Source organism: Haliotis cracherodii, unplaced genomic scaffold, assembly GCF_022045235.1.
Source record: "Haliotis cracherodii isolate W230 unplaced genomic scaffold, xgHalCrac1.p SCAF_4, whole genome shotgun sequence".
In the NCBI taxonomy this organism is placed as follows: Eukaryota; Metazoa; Mollusca; class Gastropoda; order Lepetellida; family Haliotidae; genus Haliotis; species Haliotis cracherodii.
The window spans coordinates 68,308,366-68,327,701 of NW_027266297.1; the positions used below are offsets into that span (position 1 = coordinate 68,308,366).

The following is a 19,336-nucleotide window of genomic DNA, read 5'->3' on the forward strand; positions in this document are numbered from 1 at the left end:
GACTCACTCAAACACCAAGCTGCATCATGAGAACCTACAACAATGGAAATCCTGTCGTAATGGTAAGCTTTCTGATTGAACCCGACGCCGTGGATCATTGCTCATGCTAGCATGCGCATTGCTATAGATGTAGTATTGTTCATTACGTAAAACAACATTCACAACCTGGACCCAATTGCACAAAGCGATCTTAGCGTTAAGATGATCGTAACTCCCATACTTTAACATAGGCTTACAAAAGTCTTAGTGCTAAAATCGCTTTGTGCAAGTGGGCCCTGATCAGTTGCATCACCTTTGCTAGAGAGCCAAAGCAAGTGAGTGAGTGTGTTGGGTTTAACGCCGCTTTGAACATTATTCTGTTATATCACAGCACATGTCAGCTTAATGTTGGAGGAAAACCCGAAGTGATGCAAGTCTCAGACGTTTACCACTTTGGTGAAACCCACGAGCACGGGTATGGTGCTGAAAACGGGCGAAACGGGATTCGAACCCGGTTTCTGATATGTCAGAAGCAGCTCTGAACACCGAATTGCGGCGCCATAGACCACTGGGCCACCCGCTGGGTGTTTGAATACCCACCTATTGGCTGAGGAGAGATGACATGACAAATATAACGAGCTGTCGCGTGGAACAAATGTGAATGGTAGTGGAAGTAACGGATGAATATATATCAAAGTCCGTCAACACACGGACATTAAGTTACTTGTCGGGTGACAACAGATCAATAGATCAGGACATCCAACCCAAAATTTGGAATTGAGCACCGGAAACGAAATGATTACAGACACTGAGGTTTTAAGAACGATGAAAATAGTTGTGATTTAGCCGAGTGAACATATACATGCATAAAACAAAATCGGTTGGCCAGTTTTTAGACGATTTCACATTAAAACTTGATTTTAAAAAAAGATTAAAATGTGATGTTATACACAGACACCGAGAGATGTGATATAATCCTATCTATATCTGCTTCTAACGTTTCCATTGTTCACTTCCTATTCCCATGGTTATTGGTTTTAGGTCCTGGAACCTTCTTCCTGTAGGATGGACTCCAGGTAGCTGTTCAGTTCGTCTAGGGCTTCCCCCGCTGAAGGATGTGATTCGACCGGTGATGACCCGAAGGCTGGGAATGTCTGGCGATCAGGACACATTGGTGAGCGACTAACGTTGGACTCCGCGCATCGACTAGCTTCATCAGGACTAGATGTGCTGCTGACTTCACAGGTTGAGTTTGACCGTGGCGTTGACGCGTGACCCCCGCCATCTTGGTTTTCAGAATCCTCCACTGGTGTGCCGACATCTTTACAAGATGTGCCACTACTTGGACCTGATTGGTCCGTTTTGAGTTGATCACTTGTTTCATCACTATCCCCTGCACGGTCCATATCAACACCTGATTTTGCAGTTTGTTCACTGTTCATATTTCCATTGACAAATACGTCACCACAATCGCTAGTACCATGGATTGTCTCCCCTTTCACTTCCTTGCAACTTGTTGATGGCGTCTCGAAACTTTCAGCGGCTAGTTGCCACATGTAGGCTAAGTTCGTCTCCGACTGGGTTGGATCGGAACTGTTCACAGCAGCAACAACATCCTGCGTCGACTCGGACATAAAATCATCAAAGCATATGCCAGGAAAACCTTCGGCTTGTCCCAGCTCCGTGGTGGGACAAGGCATTATGTCCGCCATGTTCGTATAGTAGTTGATTCCCCGTATAACCGTGTTACGCCCAGAATCGTCCAACTGTCTATCTACAGTTCTTGCGCCAGCGTCTCCAATGTCCCAACTGTTAAATAATGGCAAATCCGCAGCTTGACCTGACTTAAACATCGAATACATGCTGTATTCATTCACATCAGGCCTCCTAAAAGAATCAGTGTCTTGTACAGGGTGGTTGCTACCGAGACATCTGCCCCATTCCGTGGCTGGGAATGTCGCATCTGGACCAGAAACATACTGTCCGGTGTGAGGTCCAAAAGGCAACATGGTATTGTTCACATAATCCACATATCCTGCATCCGTCTCACAGTACGGATACCACAATGCAGACCCATCTGCTTCAAAAGTAGGGCAAGGATGCAGAATCTCATTGCCCATCGAACCATATGTCTGCCTTACGTCCTGGATGTCCCCATCAATGAAGGTCGTCAAACTGCTCTCCTCCTTGCTACCAGACCAACCTGGAAACAAACCCGCCCCTCCTCTAGCAGGACCGTCCCTTCCGCCATCCTGTCCTTCAGTATATAGCTGCCAGGTAGTGTTCCCCATGAACTCGGCAATTTCTTGATCCAATGTATGTTTAGCTGAGGAAGGTTCTGGTTGACGCCACCGGGTGTCCACGTAAGGCTCTTTTGGTTCTGTACTCTGGTCGAAGTCCGCACAGCACAGGATGAGGCTCTCTATGATGTTCTCTTGCTCTGTGCAGGACATCAAGCTCTGTGCATCATGGCGACTGCTCTCTGAAGTTTCGGCAAGGATGTTCTGCTCAATAACCGCAGGGGTGTCATCGGTACTTTGGGTAAGACAGACGTCGGTCCCTCTAGCGCCAGAACCCGTGCCTTCGTTAGAGTCGTGTTGATAGCTACTGGTCAAAGAATCAACTGAACCTCCTGATGACACATTTATTTCCTGTGCCTCCAGCTGGATTGTATTCGCCTTCTCAACCCGTTCACCCTCTTCACCGGCATGACTCTCTATAGCGTGTTGCGTTTCCAGTTCATCTTTACCGTCCGGGTCACTGTCTTGAGGTACTTGATGGCTGTTCCTATTGATGAACACTCCATCTATCTCAACGATGCCGGCGTCCATAATCGCCTCCTGTAATAAGACCGCAGCATGATCCAAATTCTCAGAACTCTCGGACAGCACTTCCTCCGCAGACTCATCGTCTGTCACAACAGAAGGGTCTTCTATTTTAGCGCTCGGGGGGTCTGCGTTCTTCATTGAATGTTGTCGTACTTCATCAAGCGTCTTACTGAGTTCCTGCCTGGTAGAAGCGACTACGATTGGTTTGTGTTTTCCATCATCAGCCCCGCTGAGATGGACCTGGCCTGTCCCTGTGTTCGGGCGTTGCGTTGATAGGTTCCCTGCCTCCCTTGCCGGATACACTTGACTCTGCATCTCCGGCGGGAGTTTTGAGATGTCGTACAGACGAAGCATGTCCGCAGATCCGCTCGAAGAATCTGTACCGCTGGTCGTGGCGGTAGAAGGCCTTTCTGGGATGGTTCGGCCAGCCTGATTTATCATGTAGCTTTGAGGACTATAGCTCTGGTCTTGATATCCAGCCATGTTACCTTGAGCGGTGCGCATATTGTAGGCTGGAGGGGTGGTATAACCACGATATGCCCTTTCTTGTTGCATTCTAGGGGGAAGCGTCGTTCTTCCTGAGTGAAAGTAGTCATGGCTTGTGTTATACAGTGGCGTTTGGATATCCTGCGGGAAGGTCGGAGGGTTAGCAGCAGGAGGACCACTCCACAGACGAGGGTTCATGTATTCATTCTCATAACGCTGAACTGAATAATAGGGACGATCATATTGCTGATATGCTGGTCCGAACGGCTGATTTTGTCCTTGATAAGCTTGATAGTTAGATCCCATTGGCCGACCCATTTGTCCATACATCGGCGGGACTTGCCTGTTATAATCCTGGTATTCGTAGCCTGTTGGGCCTGCTGGCATGTCTACCGGGTACCCACGCCTTTGATAGGGAGCCACGGGTTGTCCTTGATGTAGATCTGGTCGGGATGTGGACAAAAATTCCGCCTGCAGCTGTTCCGCTCTTACGTCGGGTGCTGGTTTAAGGTTTTGAGCCCAGAACTCGGACTGGGCGTCAGGACGAGGAATTGGTTTCCTGTACGGCAGAGATGGGTCTAGTTGCGTCATCGCCGGCCGGGGTCCCATGGACGTTGACTGTGGCTGCCTGTCATCCTTGGAATAAAGCACCTTCACGGGCCGGATCTCGCTCACTGTCGCCTTTGGCCGTTCGTCTTCGAGGTGTCGCCCTTTACGAGTATCTGAAGTGTGTGATTACTGATACAATATCTGATATCATGGTTGAATGTTGCCGAAAGTTATTAAAATATGGGTTTACGGGTAAAGGCAGGTTGATAGATAACATGTCTGCTTAAAACAGACTGGAACAAATTACTAAGATTGCGAACAACTTACAATATGTGTACCACCGATATACACCCGCACACAGTTTCGTACTTGGTTGGCCGCCTCACGCGAACGACGCGAAACAAATGCTATCGTAAGTAAATGTCATTTATTGTTTCAGAAGGTAATAAAAAATGCTTCGATACTTGTTTGTTGAAAAGTAGCCCTGATGGATGTCACTGATGAGGTTGCCGCACGCCATTATGGTTCTATTTTCGAGTAATATTTCTATGACAAAGTAGGCACGGTAACAACACAAAGTAACACAAAGTAACACAAAGTAACAACAATTGCATACATGTTACTGTTAATCCTCCACCTAAATACTATATATATTTTGTCCATGTTCATTATTCAGCCTTGCTTGACAAAGGTACAAGTAGAGATTGCTGCAGAGCATCAATAGCTCCCCGCAATATAATGTTATGTGCAGAGGAAGGAAGTGTAAGCTATGGGAGGAGAGAATTTGTGTTAAGTACAAATTGGTTGTTATTAATGTACTTATCTTTGGAAAGCACAATAAAAGAAACAGTGTCTTTAATTGGTCAGCACAAAGAAAACCCAGGCAAGAAAACTGGGCCTGTCAGGCAAAACTTGATATATACCCACTATTAGTACCAATAAAAAAAATCCTATATAGATCACACAACAAATGTCATTCTAAAGCATGCTTTTGCAGCAAATATCAATATTTCTGGTCAAAATGTTGGTTGGGTTAAATAAAGCAAACTTTTAAAATAGTAAACACAAAAAATGTAATGGATCCACTCTAAATATACTTCAGTTCAAATGTAAAAAATCACGCAATCATTAATGGATTCCCATTTATCTAGCAGCAAGTTAGGAACATACAGTTTGGTCACGTTATCTATAAATATTGAGAATTATCTTACATCTTGTAAAAACAAAGGCCATAGGTCACTTTTCTCAAAACTAAAAACTGAAACACTTGTAGATATACAAAAACACTAACCCCATTTGAACGTCTCTGTGAAACATGTGATGTCTCAGAAGATGAACAACATTACGCACTGTCTTACATAATACAACCAAGAAAGAGAATCACAAATAATCCCCAATCATGATAAAGAATTTGGTACACTCTGTTAAAAGGAGCAGATTCTTGATAAGTTTACCAACAGTTATCCGTTGATTTCCTATGTATCCAGAAGCAAAGAACATATACGGGTGTATGATCTCTGCTGGAAGTTATTTTTTTTTTGTCAAAGCAATAAACCATGCAGAAATGTAAACCGCCGCATGAAACGGTATGTACCATACATTACATACAGTGAGGTATTTAAAACAATGCTGTGCTCAACTATGCACAGAAAGCGCCATACATGTGATTATGAAGACAACTAATAAAATATTTCTCATATCAAAGCCGTTGTTTTACATGTGTTGTTTATGGAACAAAGTCATACTTTATAGAAGCCTGTTATTTAATCGTGTTGAACAATATGTTGCAATGGCAGTGTGAAAATTGAGTGCGCGTGACAGGCTTGGCCTAAATTCCTTCCTGGAACGTTTCTCAATGGCTGCCTGAATAACATACGATACATTGCAAAGGTAGTGCGCAATTGAGCTGTTTGGGTAAGGGAGATAATCACTCACTCTCAGTGATTCAGCTTGAATAAGATACGATGTACAGCAAGGCAAAGTCAGTGCGTGATTTATCACTTATATACTACGCCTGTAGCTAAAGGAGATAATCGCTCAATGCTCAATAGTTTATTCTTACAAAATATAGACGGGTTAACTTTAGCGAAATGGGACCATTTTTAGATCTTTTAAAACAAAATGAACAAATTTCATGGGTTATCAGCATTACGAAAAGTGACTAAGTCTCAGAATAGCAAGACGATTTTGAAGTATCTCTTATTGCTGGAAAAGATAAACATCCACATTTCACGCACATTTCACATGATTTGTATGTTTCGTTTCGGTAACTGTATGGCTTTAAATTTCAAAGAAACCAATATGTCGACTTACATGCTATAAAATTAACCTCTCCCGTATACTTCCCCGAAACGTCGCCTTTACAGTAAATAAATGAGTTGTTACTCACAAATAATTTTGTCTACTTTGTCATCCGTCAACTTCAAAGTAATGCCGATTAAACAATTTATTTTTCCATGTTGCTTAACAATATTTATTTAATTATATTTAACTAAACAAGTGTGAGCGAACTCATTTTTCCTGCATAGTTTGAGCTTCATCGGCCTATTGTTGTCGCGGGCTGCTATATTAGTTGCATCAAACAAATAAACACAAACAAAACATTACTCGAATGATAGCGTTCGGTTATCTCACGCATCAGTGACATTTTGACAAACACGTAGTATTTTTCATAAAGTTTGATAGTAGTAGTAGTAGTAGTAGTAGTAGTTGTAGTAGTAGTAGTAGTAGTTGTAGTAGTAGTAGTTGTGGTAGTAGTAGTAGTAGTTGTAGCAGCAGCAGTAGTAGTAGTAGTAGTAGTAGTAGTAGTAGTTGTAGTATTGATAGTAGTAGTAGTAGTAGTAGTAGTAGTAGTAGTAGTAGTTCTTGCCCAAAATCCCCTGTAAATTTAGCGAAACGGATAAAAATGGCGTTTGGCGTTACGAAGGAGGGAGCTCGTGCACATCTCTTACAAAAAATGGCATGGATAGTTTCGGTAAATTGCACGGATAATTACCAAAGTGCTAATAGTTTCTTTGCCGATGTTCCCTACTCACCTCTACCGCCATCCATCGGTCTGATGCATTGCTCAAAGCGTGACTGTAGGTGCTTATGGTGGCCTTGACAACCATACAATACAATGACGACATAACATGATGACGTCATAATAGTAACACGTCATAATATATGACGTCCCAGTTCAGTGTCGCCACAGTCACTTCCTAACAGTGTATCAAAGCCATGAATACGTTTGGGTGTTGAAACAGCGGAACACAATATTCTACTTCGTAAGATGTGAGGGGGCGGTCGGGTAGTCGGGTCGGGTGGTTAAAGCGTTCGCTCGTCACGCCGAAGACCCGGGTTCGATTCCCGACATGGGTACAATGGGTGAAGCCCATTTCTGGTGTCCCGCGCCGTGATATTGCTAAAAGCGGCGTAAAAGCATACTCACTCACTCACTCACTCGTAAGATGTGTTTCTTATGTCCGTTGTGACGTTTGTCACGTTGGTGATGGTTAGGAGAGGTAAGATACTGTGGTAATATAATATTGTTAATGTTTGTCAATTCATTGCAGTTAAGAAAACAAATCATATGAAGTTATCAAGCACTTTATTCTCGAAATGAAACAGTCACCTGAAAACATTACACATGTTAAGACATTGACAAAAAACATCTGTGTAAAGTGAATTACAGACATGCGATGTATGCTAATACACCCAAGGTATCGAAGCAGGGTACTGTGTGTTTTCAATGAAATGAAATAAGGACAAATACCAGATGATCTCAAAGAGAACATAGAAATCTGAATTAGCTTCGCGTGCAAGTGCCAATGACAATTGTGCTACAATAGCATATCTTAGACAACGTCGTTTATTGGGATCTTGGGAATACCTTACAGCCCGGAACCAATACCTGCAGTGGGAGTAAGGCACAAAACCTCCTGCACTAAGGGTGGGTACATGGACCATTGTGAACAAGCACTGTACACAGGCTTTTTTATTAGTTTATGAAATATTGCCATCAATAAGGTTGATCTGAAGTTATTGCACACACAATTCGCAATATTGACTTTCCATGATCCACACTACAGTCTCATTTGCACGGGATTCTTTGAGAATGAAAAATAAAGGCGACACTGGTTTACGGACCCGCCTAACTTTAGAAAACGAAAGTGAAAAATAAAAATAAAACATGAAAAAGCAATATTTTGTTTATTCCGAAAATTATTTTTCTGAGCAAAAAAAACCATGCTGTACGCCAAACTGCAAAGTTGACGACTGATCGAAAACTGCACGCAAAAGAAACCATTTTCGGATACGATTTTAAAGAATCAAAAAAAAAATCATGATACTTTACCCCTACGTAACGACCTGGAATTTTCACTAAAAAAACCCCCGTAAACCTAGAAATAGTCTGGCCTCATAATACTGGTCATTAGGTTACCCTTTGTAAGATCGACACATTCACAATCTGTGTCCCTGCTTCAGTGGCGACTATACGGTGACCCAGGTCACTGACTAGAGACCAACACTCTCTCCTTCTGTAACATGCGGGGATCACTAGAACCGTACATCAACGGCCTCGCATCCATCCTCATATGTAAGTCTCCAGGCCTTTCCCATGGTGGAAGAGGCCGAATAGCACAACCTCGGCATACAGGACTTGCTCTGACTCCGTGTTCTCCCACACCACCACCCTCCTGGAGCCACGCCCCTCCCCCCTCCTCTGGTAGAAGCCGAGTTCCTCCATGGCGGAAGTCTGTCTCTGGTACAGGGCGTCTACAAGGGTGGGGTTGCTGGTCCGGCTTGGGGATCGCAGCACATCCTGGAGCTGGTTCAATAGAAGAGTGAGTGAGTATGTGTTTTCGCCGCAATATTTCAGCAATATCACGGCAGGGGACACCGAAAAATGGGCTTCAGACATTGTACCAGTGAGTGAGTGAGTGAGTGAGTGAGTTGGGTTTAATGCCGCTTTTAACAGTATTCCAGTTATATCGGCGTGTCAGCTTAATGTTGGAGGAAAGCCTCAAGTGATGCAGGTCTCAGACGTTTACCACTTCGGTGAAACCCACGAGCACGGATATGGTGCTGACAAACCTGGAAACATAATCGAGGCGAACTGGGATTCGAACCCACAATCATAGGTTTCTGGCGTTCCCAAGGGACGCAACTCTGCACAGCGAATCGCGTCGCCTTAGACGACTGGGCCACCCGTCCCCCCTCACATGGTACCAAGGTTCATAGAAAAAAACCAGGTACACATGTACAAAGATGACAAGACACATCGTCTGTATTATTTGATTAAATAGCTAGCTCGTTGTCCATTTCTGGACTGTAGGTGCTATCAATGTAGTAATGTCTAAAGTGAGTGTGATGTATGCCGCCGAGATGGGGCACCACATCTCCCCGAGGCAGGGGAGTTAACTGACTCTAAAAGTCCAGTTTCCACCCTTGCCGAACTAGGAGCTATATTTTGGCTGGACTAACGAGTCTATGCATAGTCGAATCAAAATCCTGTAACGAAATCGACATCCGGTTCATAAACAACAAGAAACTGTCGTGCCGAAGATTTGCAGAACATGTGTACTGTCAACTAGGCGTCAATAGATATTTTCCAAATGTTATTCTTAATCAAGGACCTCAAGTGATTTGAAGCACTTAGTGAGGTAGAACCCGGTGTACGTCCACTACCCACTTTGCACAGAAACTGGTGTACACCTGTCTATCACACACAGACAGCGTTAACTGAGACAGGTGTGCGTCCACTTCTCACTTTGCACAGAAACTGGTGTACACCTGTCTATCACACACAGAAAGCTTTAACTGAGACAGGTGTGCGTCCACTACTTACTGTGCACAGAAACTGATGTACACCTGTCTATCACATACAGACAGCGTTAACTGAGACAGGTGTACGTCCACTACTCACTGTACACAGAAACTGATGTACACCTGTCTATCACACACAGAAAGCGTTAACTGAGACAGGTGTACGTCCACTTCTCAATGTGCACAGAAACTGATGTACACCTGTCTATCACACACAGAAAGCGTTAACTGAGACAGGTGTACGTCCACTTCTCACTGTGCACAGAAACTGATGTACACCTGTCTATCACACACAGAAAGCGTTAACTGAGACAAGTGTTCGTCCACTACTCACTGTGCACAGAAACGTGAAAGCTTCTTCCTCTTCCAAGTAAAGTATCAGGCGGAGGATGTCCCAGTTCAGTTCTGTAACAGTCAACAGGTAAACACTATGTCCACAGTCCTTGGCCCAGTCTACCTCTTGGTGATGTAATTATCGTGATGCTTAGCGTTAAATTGGTACATGCATCATGTTATATATATTAATATCCTTAAATGTTATATTATATACAAACAACTGTATAGTTAAAAGTTATTTTAAAACTTGAATCGCACTTTCAAGAACAGTTCATTGTCCTGAGCCCGATTTCCTTTTAATGTTACAGACATTTATACCAGATTTAATTTGATTTGAAAGCTTGAAACTATTCACAATATTAAACAAAAATACAATCCAATGGGAGCAAAACTCACCTAAAATATTCTTCAGCAGTTGATGAAACCCTATGAGAGATGGTAAGGTAACTTTATCAGTGACCTTGACCTCGATTAAATCAAGATGGCGGTTGCCTTCCGGTTCCGTGAGCTCGAAGTTGATGGCGATGAGGATGATCTTCCAGAGGTCAATGTCAAAGACGACCGGTTTCCTGTCGACGTGGACGTAGAGGCAGGGAAAACCTGGGAACAAATGCGGCGAGCGGATCGCTTCTATGGCGGAGTGGATCTGCATTTGAAGACACGTGAATAATGAAAGGACTACTGGACAAGTTTTCAGTTGTTTACATCAAGAGGCAGCACAAATAACGAGATACTATTACGAAATCTGTAGCAGACAGTGTATAAAATGGGCAGTGATTGTATCGTCCCGGTACATGTAATTCCAAAAATCTTATTTGCCTTGGACATATAGTAACAAACAAATCAGAGCATTGACTGACAATGACACCATGCCCTAAACTACACACGTACGTTGTCGGAGAGGAACGTCACAGCCTGTTTCATGACATCATGTTGGATATACGTCATCAGTAGTTTCCGCAGCGCCCTCTGCCATTCCGAGACACGTGTGTCGCCTAGCAACCGTGTGATGTGGACGTGGTCAGTTCCCCTCCCGTTTGTAAGAGCTGAAGTTAAGAATGATGGCATTCTGACACAACCAAACAAAATTCATTACATCACTGTCTGTTAAGATACATCATATACACGAATGACCAATGACTAACATAATGCCCAAAATTTCGAACAAAAAAATAGAAATAAAATCTAATTTAGGATAATGCTTAATAGTGGGGTACGGGTGCCCCTGTCGTCTTAGGCGCCTATGATTGTGGGTTCGAATCCCGGTTCGTAGACTAACATTTAGTCTCTGAAATCTTATATTACACAATATCCTTCTTGACTCTAAAAAAATAAATAATTCCCTATGCTGATTTCAGAGACTGTGGAATAGAGCTAGCTTGAGCTGGCTAGACTTGCTTTTGTATGCATTTCTAGATTATGTTTTTTTCATAAAATGAATATATTCCACGGTCATGGTGCAGGACTACCCGGTTCGCCCCGATTATGTTTCTAGGTTTGTCAGCACCATATCCCTTGCTTGTGGGCTTCACCAAAGTGGTGAACGTCTGAGACCTGCATCACTTCGGGCTTTCCTCCCACATTAAGCTGACACGCCGTCATATAACTGGAATACTGTTAAAAGAGGCGTTAAACCCAACTCACTCTTACTCTAATGCGTCATAGTTTACACTCTGACAGAGGATCATTGATGATCGACTTGGTAGTGGCGAAACACTGATTACTCATCGACATGTTTAGGACGTAGATCTTGTATAGTTATGAACACGGGCATATGCTAAAGGTGAATGTTCACAGAGGGTCTACAATGTTATAATACATGTGTATACGCCTTGAACAAGATTATCATTTCTCCAGTGAAATAATACGCTTCGGTGGTTATCTCCCCTTGATCATGTATTTACAAATCCAAGTTACCGTATTCGACGTAACAAGCACCCCGCTCTAATAAGCGCCCACGGCGATCTTTGCTAATATATTGGCTAGTGAACAATCTCAATTAGCACCCCTTCCGATCAATGTACACAAGACTTATTTATTCGTGTATAATACGCACTCGTGTGTTACATGCACCTTTAATTGTGGGCAATTAAATCTTGCAAAAATATATCTGTCGTATATAAACATTTCAGGTTGTCAGCATAAACCACGAAATTTACGAACTTTCAGCTCTGTTTTTTCACCAAAATAAGATTCCAATAAGAACCCCCTATTTTTTATTTTGAGAGCGCCCATGGCACTTACTACGTCGAATACGGTATATATGCCTTAAAGCTAATTCACTTGAGCTGTAATCATAAGTTAAAAATTCGCAGAGCGAGGCATCACCACTACAATTACGAATTCCTGTACTGTGTTAAAGAGGAAGGAATGGCAGTCAGAGAGCTAACATAGCTTTTACCGTCGATGATTTATGGTATCGCATCTTATAAAACAGAAACCAAGAATAGATCCGTGAAGATCCGGGTAGAGAATAGGTCTTCAGCAACCCATGCTTGCCGTAACAGGCGACTATGCTTGTCGTAAGAGACGACTAACGGGACTGGGTGGTCAGGCTCGCTGACTTGTTTGCTGCATGTCATCGCATCCCAACTGCGTAGATCGATGCTCATCATGTCAATCACTGGATTGTCTGGTCCAGACTGGATTATTTACAGACCACCGTCATATAGTTGAAATATTGCTAAGTGCGGCGTTAAACAACAAACAAACAAACAAACAAACAAACAAACAAACAAACAAACAAACAAAAGAAACCAACAATAGCTTACAGTGAACAAATTTACTGAAATGAAATATAATCACTTGTGGAGCCATGAGACATACATAGCATAACTGTGTTCAGACAGTGAAAACACACAACACCAGCTGTGCCTCTCAGGTTGAAACATACATGCATATGATAATGAAGGGTCGTCCATACTACATGACCTCTCCCGGCACTGGCCTTCCACATTGTGGGAGGTATTATGTAAGCAGTATAATTGATAAGTCTGTATCCTTTTTGAGTGTGCATGATTTAATAAAACACTTGGCATGGCATGGCGTACCTGGGGTCGGTCGCAGGACAACACGACGCGGTAAAGGTCACGTTTGAATGAGAAATCGATTGATCCCATACCCATCTGTTTACATATATATATATATATATTAAAAATCTCTTGAAACTCACAGGCGTAAAACCGGTTGAGTAAATTATACAGCTCATCTTTGGACTTTTGTATTATATATATATATATATATATATTCCGGACTTTCAATCAGGTACTAAGTAAATATAAAATGATAAAATATAATATATATATAATAATATATATACTTAGTACCTTAGTACCTGATTGAAAGTCCGGACTCCTAAACATACGTGCTACTGTTAGCGAGCGTCGCTGAACACTACTAGGATGGAATTCAGCCACATATGCATACATCTACCATTGTTTACATCTGTTGTATATAGATGCTTGGACTATGGGGAATGGCGGCACGACGAACAATAGGATCAGATTACAATAACAGGGGTATACACTATGACAATTTGACAGGTAATTAGAACATTTCAATTTTTCATCAAGCGATGGTTCTATTTGATTTTGCTAAAGAATGTAGTTTTGAACTGCCAGTAGAACACTCACGTGAATGGCGTTTTGTGAGGAAATTGTTACAAGGACAAAGTCAATGTCTGACTCGCAGTATGAATCCATGATAACTACACGCTAGAAGTCGGGACTGACCAGCTATACACTCACGTTTAATGGTTTCCATTCCGTGTCCAAGTACCGGCGTTGGGATCTGACCACATGAATGACCAGATTACAGCGTTAACCCTAACACGCCTAAAAGAACATTAACCCTCTGTTGGTCAGCAACAGGTTTTATTCATCATTCACGTTGACCATTCATAACTTATCGTATGATAAGACATCACCACCAAGGTTTACTGAACACTCTCGATAAGATACGTTTTATATACTGTACAATAGGAAACACTATGCATATCGAGTGTGACGACCTATTTTTGTCCACTATCAAATTTAAGCACGTGATGGTTAGATCACGGTGACATTGTGTTTCAACTGCGTTATCGCGAAATTAGTTATTTCTATGCTCCCCATAAAAGACGCTTTGTAGTGTTAAGTGGAGTAAAACTTTTAACCAATGAAAGGACAGGATAAATATTATCAGCTAAGCATGTGACACAAAAACAATATTTACTTTCGTGAAAACGTGACGTACTGAATGGCTTGCTATGACGCCGTCAGCACCCAGACAGGGTGCATACATAACCGGTGTGTATTTCCGTCGGTAATCCGAACACGAATAGACGACCTGCTCTCTTATTGTGCTGTGTTAATCGATACCCAGCTCAAACAAATCTCAGCTAGGTGATACATGGCTTATATCACCGCTGTCGTTATATCAAACATTACACATAGGTTATTATAGTATGAATATATATACCTAATATGACATAACGCGTCTATGGAAGCGTATTAGTGCAACAGTCTAAACAAAAAAAGTATCATCTACGTAGATGTAATGTTTATAATTTACGTAGATTAAAGTATCATCTACGTAGATGTAAAAAGTATAATTTACATAGATAAAGTGTCATCTACGTAGATGTAATGTTTATAATTTACGTAGATGTAATGAGTATAATTTACGTAGATTAAAGTATCATCTACGTAGATGTAATAAGTATCATTTACATAGATGAAAGTGTCATCTACGTAGACGTAATAAGTATAATTTACATAGATGAAAGTGTCATCTACGTAGATGTAATAAGTATAATTTACTTAGATGAAAGTATCATTTACGTAGATGTAATAAGTATAATTTACTTAGATTAAAGTATCATCTACGTAGATGTAAAAAGTATAATTGGCATAGGTGAAAGTATCTACGTATGATCTACGTAGATGATAAAAAAACAAACATATTTAGACTGTGGCACTAATACGCTTCCATACACGTCAGTCGAGTCATCTCTTGAGTTAAGGGCTTGCATAATGGACGCTATGCAGTATACTGACCGGGGATGGACATTAAAAGAAAACTGAAAGTGATAACTCGGGCTTGTAGTGATTCGTCTACGCTGCCAGCATGGTTTAACAACAAAAAGACGTTAATAACGAAGGCTATTGTTAATGTGTGCCTTTATTTCGCTTAAAGACTCAGGTCCCGATAGCCTTGAGGTGTCTTTTGTGTCTGCAGGTGTGGGAAGGGGGGCAGGTCAGATGTGGTAATTGGTTCACCTGGTTACTGATCCCCTTACAGCATACCTGTGATAGCTCACCTGGAAACCTGGCTGCTCATTAATACCACGATACAGCGCTTGTGATGGAGAACAGGTAGACTGGCGACATCCCCCGCCCTCAATGTGACACGTGCTTCACCAAATGATCTGTCATCTAACATGATTGTACGCGCTAATTAAAGGGGGATTACGCTTCGAGGAGCCCATGTCCAGCCTACACCTAGACCCTCCAGTTATTGTCTTTAGGGTAATCATTATCTGTTTGAGGATATACATACGTTTTGAAGTAGCGAAAAGACAAGCAGTAGTTAGTCCACACCTCACAAAATTAATTATCAGCAGAAGAAATACGTTTCTTCTGTTGACGTCACTTCCTGTTGGTGTATAACTATTATTTTAGTTTTGTGGTGTGTTGATAACGTAGGTTTCAGTAAACAGTAGTTAGTACACACCACAAAATAATAATTATCAGCAGAACGACTTACATCAAACTTGCTGGGAATGACAATTCGCCGGAGACATGCCTCCTTTAAATACCATAACAAATCAAGAATCCGAAGTCTAGATCTAGAGCGGTTTAAGATAATAGGTATGTGCGTCACGTGAAGTAAGAAATGTACATACACACACAAACTGAACGTTATGTACAAATTAATCACATCTAGTCTATAAAATCCCAACAATCACCCAAAAGAAAGTAACTTCTTACCGAGCAAGTTCATGACGCTGTGGCCGGCCGGTAGAAGGGTCCCCCCTCGTGTCAAGGGTACCCCCGACAACACTGGAGGGGGCGATAGTGCGGTGTTTGAAGTCATTGAGTGATAGCCGATCCCAACTCACAGAGCAGAATACTGATAGGTTGTGTACACGGAGTTCATACAGTGTTGTCACTGGACGCTACCCCGTAGTTTTGTCACAAATTTGGCCTGTTCTAAAGTTATCTTTTTCCTGGGTTTTATTTGTATTATGGGGCAATTGAGATTCCAGGTAAAGGCGTGTTAGCTACGTCAATATACTGGGTTATATACGGGGTGTCCCGGTCTATATTTAGACACCGCCTCCAGGTGGGGGTTATAGAAACATCCCGGATGTAGCCCACCTGATCTGTGATGGTGTGCAGACGTGGGTGTTGGTGTTGGTGTGATGATGATGATGATGATGATGGTGATTGTGCGTATGTGACGATGGCGAGGATGATGAGCGGGTGCGTGCGTGCGCAGCAACACTAGTGGGGATCATATAATAAAAACATGTTTGCAATGATCAGACTCGAACAGTGGGTTGGTGGAATGACTAGGGTCAGGAGAATCTCAATGTGTCCTATTGTCCTGTCGTAAAGTGGATGAATAGGGCTTTTCGCCGATTTCAGCAATATTCCAGCAATATCACGGCGCCAGACACCAGAAATAGGCTTCACACATTGTACCTATGAGGGGAATCGAACCCGGGTATTGACGAGCGAACGCTTGAATCACAAAGCTACCCCACCTTCCGATACCCGTAACAGATAGTCCAGATACACCAATAACTGACATTATGAGCAACAGTCCAGGGCCCTGTTCCTCAAAGGGATCTCAGCGCTACGATGATCGTAAGCCTATGTTAGAGTATGGGACTTACGATCACCTTAGCGCTAAGATCGCTTTGAGGAACGGAGCCCTGGATGGGTTGGAAGGAATGCCATCAACTAAGCAAGTCCCCGAGTCTGACCACCCAATCCATTAAATCGCCTCCCGGGACAAGCATAGGTAGCTGTGGGCCAACTTAAACCAGGAATATACATGGGGTGATTACAGAGCTCCAGATAAGCTTTTGGTGTTGTGGGTATTTTACCCATGCATTTTAAACTCATTGGGTATCAGTAATTCTATCTCGGTATTCAAATTTCTGTTACCCACTAGTTTTTACACATGTGGGTATTTAAGTGAAATATTTAAAAACACTATTCATCTAGTCCCTGCAAACTGGTGTCGTGTGGGAGAGCTTTATAGGACTCAAAATTACCACGATACTTCCATAAGAAAGTGTGATGGCAAATGATCATGATGTAACTGTCATCGTGGAGTTTGGCAAGGTTGACGTAATGCCCGTCTATAATTTCAAAATAAGTTGCTGATTTGCTAATCGAATACGCAGGGTTTCTTCACAATATTTTGATGATACGCACAAGTTATATTTTTGTAGCGTATCTGTAATGTTCGTTGATATTTGATACACTTGGATTTTATTTTACTGCATATTTCTGCATTTCTGATGCGTATTTTACGCCGATACGCAGCTTATCTGGAGCTCTGGGTGAGCTCTGTTCACAAATTTTAAGACAGCTGTCAAAACACATACACATCATCTAACCATAATATATCCAGATGTTTCAGAGATTGTGAACATGCAGTTAAACTAGCTAAACAGGCTTGTGAATATTCCCCAAAATGCATTATCTGAATTTTCCATACCATTTTCTAAAACAACATTCCACTGACATACCAAATGTTATGAACCAAATCTGGCTAAGATGTGCAGTACTTATTTACATTGCTGTGGGTGCTGGGGAACAATCCAGCTTCATAAACACACAGATGTATGAGATGAAGTTGAAAATACAGAAAATCAAGTTAACTAGGGATATGTGAAGGTCATTGCAATAGCATGGTAACAAATCAAAATACTATAAAATATCATGATACATATAGAAAGGCTGGACCTGCATTAATGACATTTCAATTTGGCTGCCTTGACAACCATGATAAGAATATGATCAGAATTCATGGAGTACCTTTTAGGGACATTATAACTGGGAGCACTTGTGGTTTCAGAGATGAAATGCATATGAAAAGGTTTACTGACGGATGGATGACAAACCAAATCAATAACTGTGTGCAAAGGTGAGTGAGTGAGTTGGGTTTAACGCCGCTTTTAACTGTATTCCAGTTATATCGCGGCGTGTCAGCATAATGTGGGAGGAAAGCCCGAAGTGATGCAGGTCTCGGACGTTTACCACTTCGGTGAAACCCACGAGCACGGGTATGGTGCTGACAAACCTAGACACATAATCGGGGCGAACCTGGATTCGAACCCACAATCATAGGTTTCTGGCGTGCCCAAGGGACGCCTTAGATGACTGGGCCACCCGTGCAAAGTGGCTTAATATCATTCTGGTGAGGTGGGTGAGGTGAAATGGGGTTTAAACTTCGCGTCCAAGATTATTGCACTTATATAGCGACTTGCATGTACGTGTGTGTGTTTGTGTGGCTGCTTGTACTAGTCCGGACTGATGCCGATTTATAGTGCTAGATCACTGAGATACCATGCCGCAGTTTAACATGAATATCCCACTCAGACACAGTATACTGACTCCGAGCCGACCAGTCCTTGTTTTAGCCCCTTAATGCCGAGCACCAGACAGGGTACCAACAAGTACCATCTTTTAACGTCTTTTGGTATGACACGGAGGGGATCGAACCCCGGACCTTCCGCTCTCCGGGCGGATGCTCTCCCACTAGACCACGGAGGCGATAAATATGATTCTGAAAAGGGTTGTGAAATGTATATCAAAATAGTCTTGTGTCAGACTGGAAGTTCAATGTTTGCATCTCTAGGACAAAACTACACCATCATGACTAGATGTGGGTGTCCTGCCAGTATGCACTCACATACTGTCAGCACCCTTTGTTCATATTCCAAGGTGCTTTAAGCTTGATTATCTTCCGAAACCTGAAAAAAGTGCTCTCAAAAAACATATGGACTTCAATATGGTTGTAAAAATTGTTTTATTTTGTAACAAGTAACACAGAATAAATGCTCTGAATACATCACAGATCATCTTCACCTTCACACATAATGACAGTGTTGCAGTCTTGTTTTTATATCTTGAATGAGTCACATATGAAGAGAGATTGAACCTCACCCAGTTACTATCTTACCAAGGCAAGGGAGTTTACTGATGAAAAGAAGTCCAGTTTCCACCCAAGCCTGGCCTGGAATTTCTATTTTTGCTGGGCTAACAAGTCTACGCATAGTCCAATCAAAATAGCCTTATGTATCACGTTCATAAACATGCCGACTGGTATGCAGATTTCAGTTGATAGCAGGA

The 19,336-nt window shown here is 42.3% G+C and overlaps 2 protein-coding genes across 3 annotated transcripts; both read right to left on the minus strand.

Moving 5' to 3' along the window:
- Positions 1-1,016: 1,016 nt before the first annotated feature.
- LOC139479904 (uncharacterized) lies at positions 1,017-6,893 on the minus strand. The gene is made up of 2 exons (XM_071262824.1): positions 6,878-6,893; positions 1,017-4,015 (listed from the first exon to the last, which is right to left on the minus strand). Exons 1-2 carry the CDS (start codon positions 6,891-6,893, stop codon positions 1,017-1,019), a joined length of 3,015 nt encoding a protein of 1,004 aa, XP_071118925.1.
- A 580-nt stretch (positions 6,894-7,473) lies between these two features.
- LOC139479727 (uncharacterized) lies at positions 7,474-16,142 on the minus strand. 2 transcript variants are annotated; one of them, XM_071262580.1, is made up of 5 exons: positions 15,956-16,142; positions 10,878-11,032; positions 10,383-10,632; positions 9,985-10,055; positions 7,474-8,652 (listed from the first exon to the last, which is right to left on the minus strand). In XM_071262580.1, the coding sequence occupies exons 1-5, from the start codon at positions 16,059-16,061 to the stop codon at positions 8,416-8,418; spliced, it is 819 nt and encodes a 272-aa protein (XP_071118681.1). In that variant the 5' UTR covers positions 16,062-16,142; the 3' UTR covers positions 7,474-8,415. The 2 variants fall into 2 exon arrangements, with proteins under 2 accessions (XP_071118681.1, XP_071118682.1); XM_071262581.1 differs by lacking the exon at positions 15,956-16,142 and adding an exon at positions 13,733-13,796.
- Positions 16,143-19,336: the final 3,194 nt, after the last annotated feature.